Source organism: Schistocerca americana, chromosome X, assembly GCF_021461395.2.
Source record: "Schistocerca americana isolate TAMUIC-IGC-003095 chromosome X, iqSchAmer2.1, whole genome shotgun sequence".
Lineage (NCBI taxonomy): Eukaryota > Metazoa > Arthropoda > Insecta > Orthoptera > Acrididae > Schistocerca > Schistocerca americana.
This window is the reverse complement of record NC_060130.1, coordinates 32,536,783-32,557,504: the sequence shown is the minus strand read 5'-3', so window position 1 is coordinate 32,557,504 and position 20,722 is coordinate 32,536,783. Positions and strand designations below refer to the sequence as shown.

The following is a 20,722-nucleotide window of genomic DNA, read 5'->3' as shown; positions in this document are numbered from 1 at the left end:
GCAAAAGATGTGTGCGTTGGAGTGGGAAAAAGGATTGGAGATGTATGTAGTTTAATTTTCTTAAATTGTTAAGAAGGTTAACAGTTTGGCATGCTAAGATAAATTCCCACATTCTGTAAAAAGAGAGAAAAAGATTAATTTAACAGAATCAGTGAGGTATACAAATATAACAACAGACTTGTAGAACCATTATTTTGTAGGTTAGATTAGATTAGATTCAGCTTTTGTTCCAAGACCCAAAACATGAGATGATTCTCATGGGTGAGTAACATGCCAGAAAGTATAACATAAAAAATATAAAACATTTGAATACCCTGATCATTTGTCAGGAGATTGTCAAACTAGGTGAATACAATACAAACTGTAACAGCTAATATTTTCAGAATTGATACGCTGTCAGACCGAAACATTGTTATGCACTATTCATAAATTTATCAAACAAAAAGTACATAATCTTGACTGTTATGACAAAGTGCTCTCAGAACTGAAATCTAACAGACATTCTTATTTAAGCTGGCCTAACAGCCACTGTTAAGATATTCATGTATAGAGTAGGATGAGTTGCCTATCAAAAAGTCTTTCAAACTCTGTTTAAACCATGCTTTATCTGATACCAAGTTTTTAATGGTGTCTTTCTTCCACAGATAAATTGTGTTGTAATGCGAGGTTTTAATGAAGATGAAGTGTGCAGTTTTGTGGAGTTAACAAAAGAGAAAAATGTTGATGTAAGATTTATCGAGTACATGCCTTTCAGCGGCAACAAATGGAATGATGGGAAGATGGTCTCCTTTAGTGAAATGCTCCAAATAATTAGAAAGCAGTGGCCTGATTTTGATCCTCTTCCCAATGGGCCCAATGATACCTCAAAGGTACGTGCAGTATTACATATGAACATACATTGAAAATAATTTAATGTTTATGACTTACTACCGATCACAAGAATACTTCACATCTGCTGGTGGTATGAGAGATGGACTGGTTTAGTTACATATTTCTCATCCCATTCAGTAAGTCTGTCCTGGCCTGGGTTTCTCTGCAGCTTCTCTGCAACTCTCCCCATTTCCTAAACCTTGACAATCCTTTTATTTCTTCCCTTTTCCTTCCCCTTCATTGTTTCTGCCAGAAGAAGAAGCCACTGACTCCAAAAGCTTGCACATTTCCATAACTTTAAGGGGAGTTAGAAGGGGAAAACGTTCTTTTTCACTTTTTTGGGTTTTTATCTGATTATAAAATTTGCAATTCTCCAACTAAAATGATATGTATATTACTTATAAACTTGTGTGGGAAGTATTTTATTTTATTTTCTAAAATATAATCTACACCAGTTGAAAATGTAAAAATTTTTACATGCATTACGTCAAGACCTAATAAAATCGGTAATTTCTTATATACAGGGTAGTCCATTGATTGTGACCGGGCCAAATATCTCACGAAATAAGTGTCAAACGAAAAAACTACAAAGAAAGAAATTTGTCTAGCTCAAAGGGGGAAACCAGCTGGCGCAATGGTTGGCCTGCTATAAGGCGCTGCCATAGCTCAAACTGATATCATCTGTGTTTTTTTTTAAATAGGAACCCCATTTTTTATTACATATTCGTGTAATACGTAAAGAAATATGAATGTTTTAGTTGGACCACTTTCTTCGCTTTGTGATAGATGTCACTGTAATAGTCACAAACATATGTTTCATAATTTTAGACGAACAGTTGGTAACAGGTAGGTTTTTTAAATTAAAATACAGAATGTAGGTACATTTGAACATTTTATTTCGGTTGTTCCAATGTGATACATGTACCTTTGTGAACTTATCATTTCTGAGAACGCATGCTGTTATGGCGTGATTACCTGTGAATACCACATTAATGCAATAAATGCTCAAAATGATTTCTGTCAACCTCAATGCCTTTGGCAATACGTGTAATGACATTCCTCTCAACAGTGAGTAGCTCGCCTTCCGTAATGTTCGCACATGCATTGACAATGCACTGACGCATGTTGTCAGGCATTGTCGGTGGATCACGATATCAAATATCCTTCAACTTTCCCCACAGAAAGAAATCCGGGGATGTCAGATCCAGTGAACGTGCGGGCCATGGTATGGTGCTTTGACGACCAATCCACCTTTCATGAAATATGCTATTCAATACTGCTTCAACCGCACGCAAACTATGTGCCGGACATCCATCATGTTGGAAGTACATCGCCATTCTGTCATGCAGTGAAACATCTTGTAGTAACATTGGTAGAACATTACGCAGAAAATCAGCATACATTGCACCATTTAGATTGCCATCGATAAAATGGGGGCCAATTATCCTTCCTCTCTTAATGCCACACCATACATTAACCTGCCAAGGTCGCTGCTGTTCCACTTGTCGCTGCCATCGTAGATTTTCCGTTGCCCAATAGTGCATATTATGGCGGTTTAGGTTACCGCTGTTGGTGAATGATGCTTCATCGCTAAATAGAACGCATGCAAAAAATCTTTCATCGTCCCGTAATTTCTCTTGTGCCCTGTGGCAGAACTGTACATGACGTTCAAAGTCATCATCATGCAATTCATAGTGCATAGAAATATGGTACGGGTGCAATCGATGTTGATGTAGCATTCTCAACACCGACGTTTTTGAGATTCCCAATTCTCGCGCAATTTGTCTGCTACTGATGTGAGGATTAGCTGCCCCAGCAGCTAAGACATCTACTAGGGCATCATCATTTGTTGCAGGTTGTGGTTGGTGTTCCACATGTGGCTGGACACTTCCTGTTTCCTTAAATAATGTAACTATCCGGCGAATGGTTCGGACACTTCGATGATGTCGTCCAGGATACCGAGCAGCATACATAGCACACGCCCCTTGGGCATTTTGATCACAATAACCATACATCAACATGATATCGACCTTTTCCGCAATTGGTAAACGGTCCATTTTAAAACGGGTAATGTATCATGAAGCAAATACCGTCCGCACTGGCGGAATGTTATGTGATACCACATACTTATATGTTTGTGACTATTACAGCAGCTGGCCGGAGTTGCCGAGCGGTGCTAGGCGCTACAGTCTGGAAACGTGCGACCGCTACGTTCGCAGGTTCGAATCCTGCCTCGGGCATGGATGTGTGTGATGTCCTTAGGTTAGTTAGGTTTAAGTAGTTCTAAGTTCTAGGGGACTGATGACCTCAGAAGTTAAGTCCCATAGTGCTCAGAGCCATTTGAACCATTTTTGACTATTACAGCCCCATCTATCACAAAGCGAAAAAAGTGGTCCAGCTAAAACATTCATATTTCTTTACGTACTACATGAATATGTAATAAAAAATGGGGGTTCCTATTTTAAAAAAATGCAGTTGATATGAGTTTGACCTATGGCAGTGCCATCTAGCAGGCCAACCATAGCGCCATCTGGTTTCTCCCTTCAAGCTAGACGAATTTCATTCTTTGTAGTTTTTTCATTTGATGCTTATTTCGTGAGATATTTGGCCCGGTCACTATCAATGGACCACCCTGTAGAAAGCTGTGGATTACTGTGTTACAAATGTTAAATTATGTGTTTGTATTGGTAGCACTGTCAAAAATAGTATCGTATCTTTTCATAGTATAAACATGCTTTGTATATCGAAGTGCTAACGTTCTTCCGAGGAAAAGTGACGAATAGACTGGTAAATCTCTCAAAAAGTATGACTCCAAAATGAAGTGTTTTTAAGAAATGTGGGTTTCATGGTAATAAATTTTTGTATAAAGAGAAACTTTGCATTCAGCATGTGGTGTGTGAAGTTACAGACAACGAAATACTGGCAAACTCATGAGTATCTAGCGAAACACCCATTAGTGCTTCGAAGATTAAAATGAAACATAGTGATAACACAGTTATCTCAAAACAAAACTCATGTAAACGGTAGGTTAGGTTATATTCTGATACATCTACACAACCTAACAGGGGTGTTATGTGAATGTGTGTGCTGTATGTATGTGGAGGGCCAGTTAGTTTACATGAAGACATTGAGGTATCAAATGGACTAGCCAGGAAACGTATCATTAATTCTGCCAGTTGTAAATATACTCATTCATTTTGGAATTCTGATAAGTGTAAAGATAATTATTTTGAAATAAATGTTAGGTGGTTTTATGGATTGAGAGCTATTGGCAAAGGTTACACTGCAGCAGAAACAATGTGTGTCATGATGTATATGCCACGCCCACTTTGTAAAATGGACAAGTATGCAGGATTTATTGGAGCTGCTGTGAAATCTGCTGCATGTGAGTCAATTAAGTGTGCTGCAAATGAAGCTGCTGAAATAAACGATGGTATGATTGACATATCCGTAGCTTTTGGGGCGCTTGGTAGTAGCGCAGCTGCATTTCTAAGAATTCTGTTGCTACAGTGACCAGTGTGGATACTGGAAAGCTAATAGATTTCCAGATTTTAACCAAACATTGTTATAAGTATAAATCAGGGCATGAAGAAGGGCATATCTGTGACAGAAATTATGAAGGACAACTAGTCGTACGGAGGCCTGTGCAGCTGTTGAAATTTATAATCGATCTGTAAACTAAAGGCGAGTGTGTTACACTAAGTTCTTAGGTTATGCAGACTCAAATGCATATAACAGTGTAGTAGCCACTCAGCCTTATGGTGAGAAGCTTATCACAGAACTGGAATGTGTTGGTCATGTCCAGAAGAGGATGGGTACCAGATTGAGGAAGTTGAAACAAAGTTTGAGAGACAAGAAACTTTCAGGTGGTAAGACCATAAGAAGCAGGCTGACAGACAACATGATTGATCAACTACAACAGTATTATGAGATTGCCATTAGAAATAATACTGAGGATTTGTTGAAATTGAAGCAGGCAGTACGGGCTACCTTCTTCCAGAGACTGTCAGCTGATGATAAACCAGTACACCATCTTTGCCCTCCTGGATCTGGTTCATGGTGCAATTACCGCAATGCCCAGTACTCAAACAGGTCATACAGCCATAAACATTCTATCCCAGCAGCAGTTGTGGATATCATAAAACCTGTTTACAGAGACCTGGCAATCTGGAATTATTGAAGAAGTGTCTGCATTGTCAGACTCAAAATCCCAATGAGTCGTTCAATAATCTTATAGTGTCAGTGTTGTCGTAACTGCCGTCTGCGTCATGTCTGCTGTGCAGCGAGCTATGCTAATTTAAGTATTAACTCTATTTTTCTTACTTGTCACTTCTTCTTCCATGTGTTTTTGCTTTTAGGAAGCTTTTTATTGTCGAGTGCTAGTAATAGTGTTCCATAGATTTTGTGTTTGTTTTGAATACAGTCAGAGAGAGTCCGTTTAGTAAGCCATAGTGCCAGTAGTGCTAGTGTTTGTTTTCAATACAGTCCAGAGACAGGTAGGGCTATTTTCATTGTTTTCTACAGGAAGTGTCTAGTAACCACAGTTTAGTCAACTATCAGCCACCTTTAGTGAATTAGCAGTCTAGTTATAAGTTGATTAACTCTCTACAGTAAATTGATTTCTTAGGATGGATAGGATGTGTGACTGCTGTGTATGGACACAGGTGGAGCTGGCCACTGTTCGCGAACAGCTGAACGTGTTGATGGCCGCGGTTACCCGTCTTCAGGCTGCTGCCTTGGAGTGTAGCGGCAGTGGGGAGTCTGGTGCTTTGCATGGTACACCCCAGGTGATACATGCTTCACCCACTGACCCTTCTGTCGACACATCTTTGCGGGTACCGGGCGCGGTTGGGCCACCCTCTTCCCAAGGGGAGTGGCGGGTTCAGCAGCATTCGCGGCGCACGAGGCGGAGGGTCAGTGTGGAGGCTGGCTGTGTGGCATCGCCCGTTCTGCCTGTGAGTGGACATGTGGCCACTCCTTCAGCAAGGTCTGAGCAGGCACATGGGGGGAGGGGTTTATTAGTTATTGGGAGCTCCAACGTTAGGCAGGTGATGGAGCACCTTAGGGAAATAGCGGAAAGGTCGGGGAAGAAGGACAGTGTTCACTCTGTCTGCTTGCCGGGGGTCTCATCCGAGATGTGGAGGAGGCTGTGCCGGCAGTGATAGAGAGCACTGGGTGCACCCGACTGCAAATTGTTGCTCATGTCGGCACCAATGACTCCTGCCGTCTGGGTTCAGAGGTCATCCTCAGTTCATACAGGCGGTTAGTGGAGTTGGTGAAGGCGGAAAGCCTCGCGGGGTGGAATCTCTGCTAGCTATTTGTAGTATCGTTCCGAGAACCGATAGTGGTCCTCTGGTTTGGAGCCGAGTGGAAGGCTTAAACCAGGGGCTCAGACGATTCTGCGGAGATCTGGGGTGCAAATTCCTCGACATCCGCTATCGGGTGGAGAAATGTAGGGTCCCCCTGAATAGGTCACGCATGCGCTACATGCAGGAAGTGGCTACAAGTGTAGCGGAGTATGTGTGGAGTGCACATGTGGGTTTTTTAGGTTAGAGAATTCCCTCCCTAGGCCCGACAACACACCTCCTGAGATGCGGCAAGGTAGGAGTAGACAAAATGCAGCAGGGAATAACAATATTAATGTGCTAATAGTAAACTGCAGGAGCGTCTATAGAAAGGTCCCAGAACTGCTCTCATTAATAAACGGTCACAATGCCCACATAGTACTAGGGACAGAAAGTTGGCTGAAACCCGATGTAAACAGTAATAAATTCTAAACTCAGATTGGAATGTATACCGCAGAGACAGGCTGGAAAGTGAAGGGGGAGGCATGTTTAAAGTGATAAGAAGTGCAATAGTATCGAAGGAAATTGACGGAGATCTGAAATGTGAAATAATTTAGGTGAAGGTCACGGTTAAACCAGGCTCAGACATAGTAATTGGATGTCTCTATAGGCCCCCTGGCTCAGCAGCTGTTGTGGCTGAGCACCTGAAGGATAATTTGGAAAATATTTCGATTAGATTTGCCCAACATGTTATAGTTCTGGGTGGAGATTTTAATTTGCCCGATATGGACTGGGAGACTCAAACTTTCATAATGGGTGGCAGGGACAAAGAATCCAGTGAAATTTTTTAAGAGCTTTATCTGAAAACTACCTTGAGCAGTTAAACAGAGAACTGACTCATGGCGATAACATATTAGTGACAAACAGACCCGAACTATTTGAAACGGTTAACGCAGAACAGGGAATCAGTGATCATAAAGCGGTTACTGCATCGATGATTTCAGCCATAAATAGAAATATAAAAAAAGGTACGAAAATCTTTCTGGTTAGCAAAAGTGACAAAAATCTGATTTCAGAGTACCTGATGGCTCAACACAAAAGTTTTGTTTTAAGTACAGATAGTGTTGAGGATCAGTGGACAAAGTTCAAAACCATCGTACAATATGCGTTAGATGAGTATGTGCCAATCAAGATCATAAGAGATGGAAAAGAGCCAGCGTGGTACAACAACCGAGTTAGAAAACTGCTGAGGAAGCAAAGGGAACTTCACAGCAAACATAAACATAGCCAACACCTTGCAGACAAACAAAAATTACGCGAAGCGAAATGTAATGTGAGGAGGGCCATGCAAGAGGCGTTAAATGAATTCGAAAGTAAAGTTCTATGTACTAACTTGGCAGAAAATCCTAAGAAATTTTGCTCTTATGTCAAAGCGGTAGGTGGATCAAAACAAAATGTCCAGACACTCTGTGACCAAAAAGGTACTGAAACAGAGGATGATGGACTAAAGCCGAAATACTAAATGTCTTTTTCCAAAGCTGTTTCACAGAGGAAGACTGCACTGTGGTTCCTTCTCTAGATTGTCACACTGATGACAAAATGGTAGATATTGAAATAGAGGGATAGAGAAACAATTAAAATCACTCAAAAGAGGAAAGGCCGCTGGACCTGATGGGATACCAGTTCAGTTTTACACAGAGTATGTGAAGGAACTTGCCCCCCTTCTTGCAGTAATGTGCCATAGGTCTCTACAAGAGTGTAGCGTTCCAAAGAATTGGAAAAGGGCACAGGTCATCCCCGTTTTCAAGAAGGGACGTCGAACAGATGTGCAGAACTGTAGACCTATATCTCTAACATCGATCAGTTGTAGAATTTTAGAACATGTATTATGTTTGAATATTATGACTTTTCTGTAAACTAGAAATCTACTCTGTAGGAATCAGCATGGGTTTCGAAAAAGACGATCGTGTGAAACCCAGCTCGCGCTATTCGTCCACGAGAATCAGAGGGCCATGGACACGGGTTCCCAGGTAGATGCTGTGTTTCTTGACTTCCACAAGGCGTTCGATACAGTTCTCCGCAATCGTTTAATGAACAAAATAAGAGCATATGGACTATCAGACCAATTATGTGATTGGATTGAAGAGTTGCTAGATAACAGAACGTAGCATGTCATTCTCAATGGAGAGAAGTCTTCCGAAGTAAGAGTGATTTCAGGTGTGCTGCAGGGGAGTGTCGTAGGACCGTTGCTATTCACAATATACATAAATGACCTTGTGAATGACATCGGAAGTTCACTGAGGCTTTTTGCGGATGATGCTGTGGTATATCGAGAGGTTGCAACAATGGAAAATGGTACTGAAGTGCAGGATGATCTGCAGCGAATTGGTGCATGGTTTAGGGAATGGCAATTGAATCTCAATGTAGACAAGTGTAATGTGCTGCGAATACATAGAAAGAAAGATCCCATATCATTTAGCTACAATATAGCACGTCAGCAATTGGAAGCAGTTAATTCCATAAATTATCTGGGAGTATGCATTAGGAGTGATTTAAAATGGAATGATCATATAAAGTTGATCGTGGGTAAATCAGATGCCAGACTGAGATTCATTGGAAGAATCCTAAGGAAATGCAATCCGAAAACAAAGGAATTAGGTTACAGTACACTTGTTCGCCCACTGTTTGAATACTGCTCAGCAGTGTGGGATCCGTACCAGATAGGGTTGATAGAGGAGATAGAGAAGATCCAACAGAGAGCAGCATGCTTCGTTATAGGATCATTTAGTAATCGCGAAAGAGTTACAGAGATGTTAGATAAACTCCAGTGGAAGACTCTGCAGGGGGGACGCTCAGTAGCTCGGTACGGGCTTTTGTTGAAGTTTCAAGAACATACTTTCACCGAGGAGTCAAGCAGTATATTGCTCCCTCCTACGTATATCTCGCAAAGAGACCATGAGGATAAAATGAGAGAGATTAGAGCCCGCACATAGGCATACCGACAATGCTTCTTTCCACGAACAATACGAGACTGTAATAGAAGGGAGAACCAATAGAGGTACTCAAGGTACCCTACACCATCAGGTGGCTTGAGGAGTATGGATGTAGATGTAGATGTAGACCAAAAAATGTTTTTCTTGTAATGAAGACACTAAAGTGGGGGTCAGTCATGCTGTTATTGCTTTTAATGATGGCAACATTGGTAGCGTGAAAGTGCTACAACATATGGGAATTAATTCTGGAGCAAACTGCATCAGAGAATTTGAATGGATGGACAAGGTTTGCACTGGTAAAGCAGAGTATGCAGCACAGTTGGCCACTACGGAGTCCAGAAAGAAGAAAACAAGAAAAAACTTAAAAAAGATCAAGAGGATGATATACAGTATGGTGCAGGGTGCTTCTGAGTGACTAAAAATAAAATGTTAAGCATATATTGAGTTACAGTCTATTAAAACTTTAAAAACTCTTCCTGAAAATTTACATTTTGTCTTGCATTTTTCCCTAAATCTCAGTAACTAATTCGAATAGCGAACTCAAATTTTCAGTATGTATCCCGAGCCTTCTGAACTAAAAGAAGAACATAATGTTATGTATAAATAAAATTATTTAGAATAACATACAAAAAAGTACACAAAATTTTAACTGTGTAATTAAAAAATTGTATTTCCAAAAGCAGTGGCTGAAATGCAATTATTGTAAGACTCAGAACATATAGTTTAATGTCCTGTAAAAGTTTCTTGTCAATGGCTACAGTTGTTCCTGAAATACGGGGAAGTTAAGTCACTAAATTTAACATTGTCAGGATATGGCGTTCAAACTCCACTTAATGCACATTTTCTCCTTCCTCCACTTGGTGTGCAACACATTTATAGTATTTTCACAACAGCAGTAGCTATTTTCTTACAATTTCTTTTTGCAGGAATACCATGTGCCGGGCTTCAAGGGACATGTGGGATTTATTACCTCAATGAGTGAACACTTCTGTGGCACGTGCAACCGTTTATGGATAACAGCTGATGGCAATTTGAAGGTGTGTCTCTTTGGGAATTCAGAGATATCTCTCAGGTGAGTGATGAAACATAGAATAATTGTGTCCAAGTGAAAATTCATGTGAGGAAACCATAAAATTACTAGAAGACTGACAGACTGATCAGTATTTTACCTCCAGGAGGTGAAATTCCAAAACTTCTTATAGACACATTTGTTCCTCTTGTCCTCACATTAGTCATGGAGTCCGAGTGACCTTTGAGACCTTCAGAAACTTATCCCTCTTTCCTCTCTCATTAAGGAACTGATAGTTCCAAATGCTGAGTATAGAATAATACTTTCAAACTGTTTGCCATGCACATTAGGTATGTGGTTGGTATATGGAAGAGATAAACTGCAGTTAAATCCAGCAGGTATGAAATGAGTAATCTTTTCTTGAAGTTTTCAGCTTGCACCCTCCTCCCTCCCAGACATACAAACCAGATACCTCTAGCTAAATAATTTGTGAGTATATATAATTTGCCTCTGTCAACATCATGTTACACTAACCTATTTGTGAGATTAAATTAAAGGAAAGTAATCAGAACTGGAAATTATGTAAAGACATTTTTAGTTATGTCCCTATGTTGTAATAAAGTTAACACAATATTTCTGTCCATGTGATGGTAACTATGATTCGTCAGCCACTGTTGCCGAGCGGTTCTAGGCGCTTCAGTCCAGAACTGCGCGACTGCTACGGTCGCAGGTTTGAATCCTGCCTTGGCTCAGATGTTAAGTCCTATAGTGCCCAGAGCCATTTGAACTGTGATTCATGATTATCAGAGTCTATATGTTCCAAATAAAAATTGGAACTTCATGTGTATAAATGTACAAATTATTAGACAATGGGACCAACAACTGACACTTTTAAATTGATGACTAGACTAAGAGATTAATAATAGGAAAAAAACTGCAAGATACTTGGCGATAAGTTTGCTTCAGGACAAGGTAAGGGGGGTGAGGGGTGGGAAGAATCAGCTCTCTCTTTGTGAGCATACCAGAAATCCTTTATCAACCGAAGGTAAAATAAGATATAAAAATACAGGGTCAAACAATTAATTTAAGTATCTTAAAAACCAAATGACTAATAAAATTGGAAGCTAAGAAAAGTAAGTTCGTAGTAAGTAGGGTGAAACACAAGGGGCTGCAACATATTGCCATTGTTGTTTGACTTGTCTATCAAAGAAAAAAGAAATGGATCAAAACAAAATAAAAGTGAGAATGGAAATGTATCAGAAGCAAATAGGAATAAGCAAGGAACATATTCTTTAATAAAAAAAAAAAATGACCTGTGAGGCAGATGTTCCTACAATTTTATGTTCATAGCACAGCAGTCTGTGAAAGCAAAATATTTATGACATTGAAAAAAGAAAATCAGTGAGTGAAAAGTGTGTGTAGGTGAATTGTGGTGAAAGACTGGATATTGGAACTTCTGTTAGGCTGCCCAGTATTAGTTAACTTGGTAGTAAAGGAGCAAGTTTGCAAGGGCAGATAACTGTTTGACTACGTAAAATAGAGTGGGAGTATGGAAAAGCTAGTCCAAGATAGGATGAAAAAGATAACAGCAACTTAAAAAATGAATTGATAAGTTACCATGAACCCCATTCCAATCTAGTGAATGCAGTGGTTGACAATATCTTGTGACATTCGCCTATAAGGCTCAAACAATAATTGCTAAATAAAAATACAAAATGTTGACAAGACTGTATCGAAGCTGTCACTCTCTTTTGAAACAAGGGTGTTTAAACCAACAAACACGCAGGAAAGCAGGGACAACTCGGACACTAGAGGAGGATAGGAAGTATCATTGAAGGAGTGAGCATAAACCGTGTGGAATATGTGTGGTACAAGTAAAAAAAAAAAAAAAAAAAAAAAAAAAAAAAAAAAAAAAGAGAGAGAGAAGAAGAAGAAGAAGAAGAAGAAGAGGAAGTGGAAAAATCTTGATCTGGAAACAAGGGAATAAAAATTTGCCACGCGAAGAGACAATATGGTACTGTGCCGATGAGTGTGTACAAGTGGTGATATACAATATACATTGATAAAGGAACTCTGCATTGGGCCCAGAAGACCACGCAATGCCCTTCGAGAGATGTCCTCTACTATATATCTATGGAGAGTTAGGGGGTCAGTATACAACTCTCCAGGCTGTTATCAACTTCCAGAAGTTGAAGACACTGCTTCTCACTTGAGTAGCTCCTCAGCTGGAACTACAAGCAGAGTGTACCCTATTCCAGTCCGTCCACCGAGCAGAATTTCCCGGCTCTACAAGGAATTGAACCTGATCCCTTTCTATGGCACCCCTGTGGCATACTGACTGCATAGCTGTGGCAAGAGTCATAATATACACTTGTGAACAATTGAGTTATAACTATTCTGTTTATTGGGGAGAGAGTATGTATATTGCACCGTGAATGAAACAGTTTAGTGTATCGTAAATGGAATGTATTCAGACCTTGTACTTGTTGTGTGAGAGCGCGGTGTCTTAGACACTTGTAGTGTTTGTCTTAGCATGTACGGACCAGTGAGCCTTACTTTCTAGTATTTTTAATTATATATCATTACTGGTGCCTCTGGCACTTTTGTGCTGCAATAGCAATAGCTTGCAATAGCAAACATTGAGTCAACCATGGTTTTTGGATTAGAAGAAGAGGTCAACTGGGTTGACATTGGGAATAGAGTGATGGGAAGTGGACAATAAGCAGTTATATCGAAGGGTGCATTATTTGATATGTTAAGGTTAATTATAAAATGTGGATTGGAGAATTTTTCACGTTGAGCAGAAGTAAGTTTACAGGACCAGATGTCAAATTACACATGATCCGTGTGAATCCCTATAGTCAGCATGAACACTGGCACACAGAATAATATATAGGTAGCCTTGCTGTATATAAAAAATCAGATTTGTGCTGAACTGTCATGAACAAACTGTCACTTCTCTGGAATAAATAGACTCTGATTTGTTAATTACATCTGTGTAAATGAAAAATATAGGAAAACATAGATTGCTGCTTACTGTAAAGCAGACATGTTACATTGTAGACAGGCACAATTAAAAAGGCACTTACACAAAGCTTTCGGTCACAGCCTTCATCAGCAAAAGAGATACAGAGAAACACACACATTCATACACACAGGCAAGCACATGTCACACACATATGACTGACAACTCCAGTAGCTTGCCCCTAGCTGCTGGACTTGGCAGTTTTTTTTTCTCTGTGTGTGTGTGCGTGCGTGCGCGCGTGGAGTGCTTGCTTGTGTGTTGTGCCTGTGTGCAACTTTGTTTTCTTTACGGTAAATAGTGATCTATCTTTCCCTGCACTGTTGATATTCCTACCTGGAATTTCCATTGTTTAATCAGTGTAAATAAGAAGGACACAGTTACATATATTCTGTCACTTGAAGACATACATGAAGTAAGTGGACATTATTTTTTATTGCAGAGGATCTTTGTCACCACTAATTATTAATTTTGTGTTCCAGTTAATTAGACATGGTTTCATCCTTTCGTGGATGTGCTCTTTTTGTTAAATCTTCCTGCAAAAGATCTGATTTACTTCAAATTAATAAACCTGAGTATTCTGAAAAAGGAGGTGCAGCTTACAGCTGCAGTGTGACAGTTGATCACAGGGTGATTTTATCACTGCCATATCGTGGGTAACCATGGCTCGAGACACTTATTCTATAAGGGTGTGTAGTCATTGGGCTTTCTTGTACCACAGTGTCAAAGGTGTACTGTGAGCAGATTTACTCAAGGAAAATACTACCACAATCAGCAGAGTGAACTGCTATGGGCAACAGGATATCATTGACAGGGGTTACCACTGACTAGCATGGCTTTAGCAGCGAACAGGTGGGCCACAATGTAGCAAATGACTCACCAACTCAGTGACAGTCAATAAACAGTAACCATTCATGCCACTGGGAACTGTCACCTCTTTGTGGGATACAAAGATGCAATCTGCACACTGCTCGTCACAGTTACAAAGATTAGCATTGGTTCGGAACAGCACCAGGGGATGCTCGAAGCATGCAGGAAGGTCGTCTGTCTGATGATTTGCGGTACATATTGCCAAGGTGGCAGGGTGCAAAATAAGGAGTGATCAAAAAACTTCCATTTGAAGGCTGCATAGTTCAGACCAGTATGCCACACACACACACACACACACACACACACACACACACACACACACACACACACACACTCTCTCTCTCACACACACACACACACACACACACACACACACACACACACACACACACACATATCCATCCACACATATACCCTGCTTGTGTCTGTATATGTGCGGATGGATATATGTGTGTGTGTGTGTGTGTGTGTGTGTGTGCGAGTGTATACCTGTCCTTTTTCCCCCCTAAGGTAAGTCTTTCCACTCCCAGGGTTGGAATGACTCCTTACCCTCTCCCTTAAAACCCACATCCTTTCGTCTTTCCCTCTCCTTCCCTCTTTCCTGATGAAGCAACTGTGGGTTGCGAAAGCTTGAATTTTGTGTGTGTGTTTGTTTGTGTGTCTATCAACATACCAATGCTTTCGTTTGGTAAGTTACATCATCTTTGTTTTTAGATATATTTTTCCCATTTGGAATGTTTCCCTGTATTATATTATATATCAGTGCTTTCCTCTCCCACAACTATCCTGCAGACCTTGTCCACAAATAGATCTCCCAAACAATACATTCCTCCCCACCCAACAACAATGTTACTACCCCCAGACCACACAGAAGCATCCCCCTTGTCACCCAATATTATCCTGGCCTCGAATACATCAACTAATTACTCCGCCACGGATATGAATTTCTCAAGTCAAGCCCTGAAGTGAGATCATCCCTTGACAATATTCTCCCCACACCACCCAGAGTTGCCTTTTGCCGACCCCCTAACCTCCGTAACATCCTTGTCAAACCCTACAATATTTCCAGACCACCTTCACTACCCAGCGGTTCCTACCCCTGTAACCGACCCCGATGCAAAACCTGCCCCATGCATCCCCCCACAACCAACTACTCCAGCCCCGCTACTGGTATAACATACACAACTCAAGGCAGGGCCACATGTGAGACAGCACGTCATTTATCAGCTGACATGCCTGCACTGCACAGCCTTTTACATTGGTATGACGACAACTAAACTGGCTGAGCGCATGAATGGGCACAGACGAACTGTCCACCTAGGAGATGTCCAATACCCAGTAGCGGAGCATGCCCTCCAGCATAATTCTAGGGACCTAGGAACCTGCTACACCATATGTGCCATGTCGCTTCTCCCACCCAACACCAGTACCTCGGAACTGCGGAGATGGGAACTTGCACTCCAACACATCCTTTCATCCCGCCATCCCCCTGGACTGAACCTATGTTAACCAACCTCACTCCCATTTACTCTTTAGTCTTCTCCTCTTTCCCTTTCCTCTTTAGCCATTCACGCATCTTTTTATCCTACATAGTTGTGTTTATCTTTATACTATGTACCTCTTTACTTCTGTATTCATCCTCCTTGGTTTGAAGCTGGCACAGTAATTACAGTAGAATATCTTTGGCTTCCCTCTGACATCCATGCCTCCATCTTTGCTACCCTCCCTGTTTACCTTTCCCCTGTTGCTTCATAACCTGGGTTGTGAATAACTGAATCCACTTTCCCTTCTTCCCCTTTTTTCCCCTCTCTCCTCCCTGATGAAGGAACGAAGTTCCGAAAGCTAGGATACGTCAATTTTCTGTTCTGTTTTGTGTATCTATCGGCTGTACTGAGCTGAGGTAAGTACTCACCAGGCCCTCTATCTCTTTGTTAGTATTTGTTTCATATATATAAACACACACATACACACACATACTCACACACACACACACACACACACACACACACACACACACACACACACACACAGGGTGATGCGTATTAACATTTAAAAACCTCCAAAGCACTGTAGATGACCCTGAGACAAGTAATTTAATACAAGACACATGGGATCACAAATGTTGGATACGATACAAATGTTGGGAAATGTGTCAAAAGCAAATGACAAATGTCACCAGATGATGTACCTTGCCATGCTTGCAGTGGTTGAGCCTCTTGGTCTGTCACACTTGATCATCCCAACCCAAGTCAAGTATTCATATCGTTGTGGCTACGGATACATGTGTGCGACTTTAGTGATGGCGTTCAGGATTTGCGTCTTGCATCTGGCAGGCAGTATTTTTTCATTGTGTTAAACAATTATGTATTTATATTGAAGTTTATTATTTTATTTACCGGTCTTGCAGTTTCCTTGATTTCTTGCAAAGTACAGTACAATGAAAACCTACCATATTGCATAACAAGTAGATGAGTGTAAACTTCAGAATAGCATCATCGCCATTAAATGACCTTTGTTTTCTTTACTAACTAATGTCTGTAAACAAAAAGAGAAGTGACAGAAGCAAAAAACACAAAATCAGAACTGCTTTTGCTTGATTACAGCAGGGACAGTAATTTTGTAACATCTACATTTACAACAGATCATATTTACAAAATGTTTTGAAATTTGCTCTGTTTTCTCAAATGAAAGTATTGCACTGCTCAATCATTTCTTTACACTCAACCCCGACTGCTGCACATGCTGTGGGGTATGTCATCTGGTTACGTCATATGTTCAGTGTTTCTCACCAATTTTTGGGGTATTTTGAAATTTACAAAAAGGCAAATGCAGAAAGTTATCACATTTTGCTGCACAATACCTGTGTCACAGAAAAATAATGTATACAAATCTTCTCAGATTGGCCACTGAATAACTTTGTGCAAGCCTCGCAATATTTCACCAACACAACTGTTCGTCATCTTCAGGTAGTGGTGGGTCCTGTCATCACTGCTGCAAGATGTGACTGGTGATATTCGCACAGCAGAATTGAAATTTGTCAGGCTAGAAGCAGGAGTACGAATGTGTGGACAGGCACTCCCAGTTGGATGGAAATGCCATTCATAGTAGCCTTCTGCTTATGTGTTGTGGGCAATGACTGCACTTCTGGACACTCGTGTGGTTAAAAGCTGAATTAACTCTCTGCAAGGTGCTGCATCAGGTCATACATCGGAGGATCTGGTTTCTACTGTTTTAATTTCATGGCAGTCAGTGCTGGATTCTGGGCAGTGCTTAGTCAAAATTCCATATTCCTGTTGGTAAGATTGCCCACCGTATGGCCTCTTGGGAAACGTGTGGTGCCCTGTATTCAGGCAGTGCTCTGCTACCACTAATTTACTGGGTGGCATTTTTGTCAGTGCTGTTGAACACAGTGTTCTTGCACAATGTGAGGTGTCTGCCCTATATAAGATTTCCCATAATGGCATCAGATCTTATATATGATCTATGTTTTCTAGGGTCAAGATTGTCTTTAACTTAACACAAACACTTCCTTAGTTTCGCTGGTAGACGAAAAACACACTTGATTCTGTTTCTCCTAGCGATTCTTTCTATTTTTGAAAACATGCCACTGAAATATGGCAAGAAAGCCATTTGCAGTGCTTGTCTAAGTATCTTCATTTACATCCCTACACTGAACTTGCTTTGCTCAGAACACATTGCAAATCTGTTTACAAGAATAAACGTTCTGCTGCAACACTGTTATTAGGTTTTACAGTTCACCAGGCAGACTGTTGGTATCTGAGATCACGTGTGCTCTATGTGCCAAGGAGTGTAAGACACTACCACATTGTGCAGGGTGATGGCAACTTTTGGACCGCAAACTCTGCGTGTATCAGTTTGCAGTAGAGACTATGCCCCAGTGTTCTGTCAGCTTTTCTTCTAACTGTGACATCCAGGAATGGTAAGCTGCTATCTTTTTGTACTTCCACAGTGAACTGAATATTCAGATGGAGCGAGTGCAAATGCTGCAGGGACATAGGTAGTGTCTGTATTATGTGGGCCACACCACAAATGTCTCTTCAGCATTCTGCCAGAAGGAGGAATGTTGGATATTTACTAAGGGAAATAGAGGATCTCCCATGGGAACACTGTCCACTTGATTAAAGTAGTTGGTGTTACATAAGAAATAGGATGAGGTATGCACATGCTTAAACAGCACCACAATTTCTTTCTCAAACTTGCTGTTAATAACCTCTAATGAGGGCTGCAGGGGCACTTTTGTAAGTAATGATATAACATTTGAGCTAACTAAAAGATCTGAAAGTTCTAGTTTAAGCATCTTCAGGTATTCTATGAAATCCTCTGAATTCTAAATATGATGGTCATAGTCATCCACATGATAAATTTCAAAGCTGTCATGTGGAAATTGCCAGTTGCATCTTGCAGCAGTGATGGTGGAAATCACCACCACCTGTAGATGCCAAAACGTTGTGTCACTTAAATATTGAGGGAGGGACTTGCATAATGTTATCTGGTGGGGAACCCAAAGTGTTTTTGCAACAGATCTATCAGGAAAGCCTGAAAAGTCACATATACTCCAAGCAGTAAGTACCTGTCGTAAAATGATCACATTAGTGAGCTTGGCAATTAATTAAGAGTTTATCAATAAATTTGGCTTCATTTTGCAAGAAATTGTGCTGTGTTCCAGTACTCCCTCTTCAACAAAACTAATGTCAGTTTCTGCTCCACCTCTTCAGCCCAAGATCCTATGTACACTCTTGAGCATTTGTGTAAGATACCTGTTTATTTATAAAAATAAAAGTAACATCTATCATGACTTTCCCATTCTTGTCCAGTGGGTTTGTTATCCTGCTGTTGCCTACTGCAGACTACAAGATTACTGTTGAAGATTTCTGCAAAGTTTTTCTTCCTTTTTAGTGTACCAACATTTCACTGTGTGGTAATTGCCTGGTACTGTTTAACGGGTGTTTTAACAGTTGTTTCAGAGATGCAATACGAAGCAAATGCAGTGAGGATGACTTGCTTGCCATGATTGGGGCAGCAGTGAGAAGAAGGAAGAAACAACATCGAGGTAAGATACATTACAGCAAATGTAACTCTATAGATAGAAAGAAAATTTCTGTTTAACAAGTCATAGCAAACATAAAAGCAAAATAGAACGAAAAACAACAGTGATAGAACCTGTGTTTTTTGTGTAAACTTGGATTTAATTTTTATTTAGTATTCATTCTGATTAATGCCCATTGGTCAACAAGATATTTCAGCCCTAGAATTTGGTTCTGCAAGGTCCACCAGATAACCATATATGGCTGTTGTAACTCCTTTATTGGACTTCAGAAGTTTTCCAGCAACAAATCTTTTTTTTTTTCTTTCTTTCTTTCTTTTTTTTTCTTTTTTTTAAAAAAAGCTAAAATGCAGAAAACATCATAAAGCAAACACTCACAGAAAAGCATCAGTGTCCTTGAAACAATGGAAACTCCAGTAGGAATATCAACAATATTGGAAAAGGCAGATTACTACTTACTGGTGAAGGCTGTGGCTGAAAGCTATGTAAGTGTCTTTTAATTCTGCCCATCTGCAGCCTAAGGTATCTTCTTTATGGTAAGTAACAGTCTGTCTTTTCCTTCATTATTCATTAGTGTTCTTTGTTTTTATTGCTGTTTAGCAAGCATCATGTGGTATATAAGGGATGCGAATAGCGTCAGATGAATCATCACTCTGGAGGATATGAAGGTGCTGCATATTGGTGTGAGACAGCATTATCTGATGAGAGTTTGAAAGAAACCTCATTGTGGATGTCCATTTGGTCGCCTGGTTAAACCTTGCAACATCTGTATTTTTGGAGTATTTGGATCTGACAGTGGCCTGATGTTGGAAGTAAGGGCATACTCATCATCAATGTTCCAGTTGACTACATGAGACCACTACAAGGGAGCATCACTGTGTAGTGTACTGAGTACATTGTAACCTGTTCACATCTGTGACTGCCATCTGAGAACAAGTACAGTAAACTCTCGTGCAGCTACACTTTTGGCTAGCTAGATTGACACTTGACAAGTTTCAGTTTGCGTGCACCTGGAGCCAAGCATTTGCTGGTGTTTTTTGGCAATCTACTGCTAATCTGTGCACTGGTGTGTGTCAAAAGTCCAAGTATCGTCAATTCGTGCGTGTGTTGGTTGAAGCTCTAGTGTCTTTCTTATTCGTATTGCATGGTTTCATGCCACTGCCATCTATTGGAACTCCTTGGTAGTACAGTACATACAGTATTGTTCTATGCAGCGCAACGTAGCCCTGTCAAAACCGACAATTAGAGTGCGCTGCCTAACACTTTCCACTTGTTGTCGGTACATCAAAGCTGAGTGTGTAACAGTGAATGTACAACACCCTGTTGTGTTGCCACGTGGGCTTGGGTAGAACAGAGGAAATGGCATAGATGTATCGAATGCTTTCATTTGATGGCTGCCACAGCCTGGTTTCAAAAGTCAAAAGTTTGTCTAGTGCATCTCGAGTGTTGTCAAGTTGTGCATCTGTGTGTTTCTGATTTGAGGTTTCGTGCTCCCACTATGTGCCTTAAAGTGTCCAGAGATAAAAGGGGCCAAAAACCATAAAGGACTCAGTCGAGTGTCTGTAGAAAGAACACTGAACGTGACTACAGGCACGAAACATAAAATGA

General features: G+C 40.6%; 1 protein-coding gene across 1 annotated transcript in view; it reads left to right on the top strand.

Annotated features, from left to right (window-relative positions):
- Positions 1-20,722, top strand: part of LOC124554979 (molybdenum cofactor biosynthesis protein 1-like) — an 81,843-nt gene that overhangs the window by 40,375 nt on the left and 20,746 nt on the right. The window contains exons 4-6 of the mRNA XM_047128718.1: positions 645-869; positions 10,075-10,220; positions 19,035-19,120. Coding sequence (XP_046984674.1) covers positions 645-869; positions 10,075-10,220; positions 19,035-19,120 — 457 coding nt within the window. The remainder of the gene's footprint in view (positions 1-644; positions 870-10,074; positions 10,221-19,034; positions 19,121-20,722) is intronic.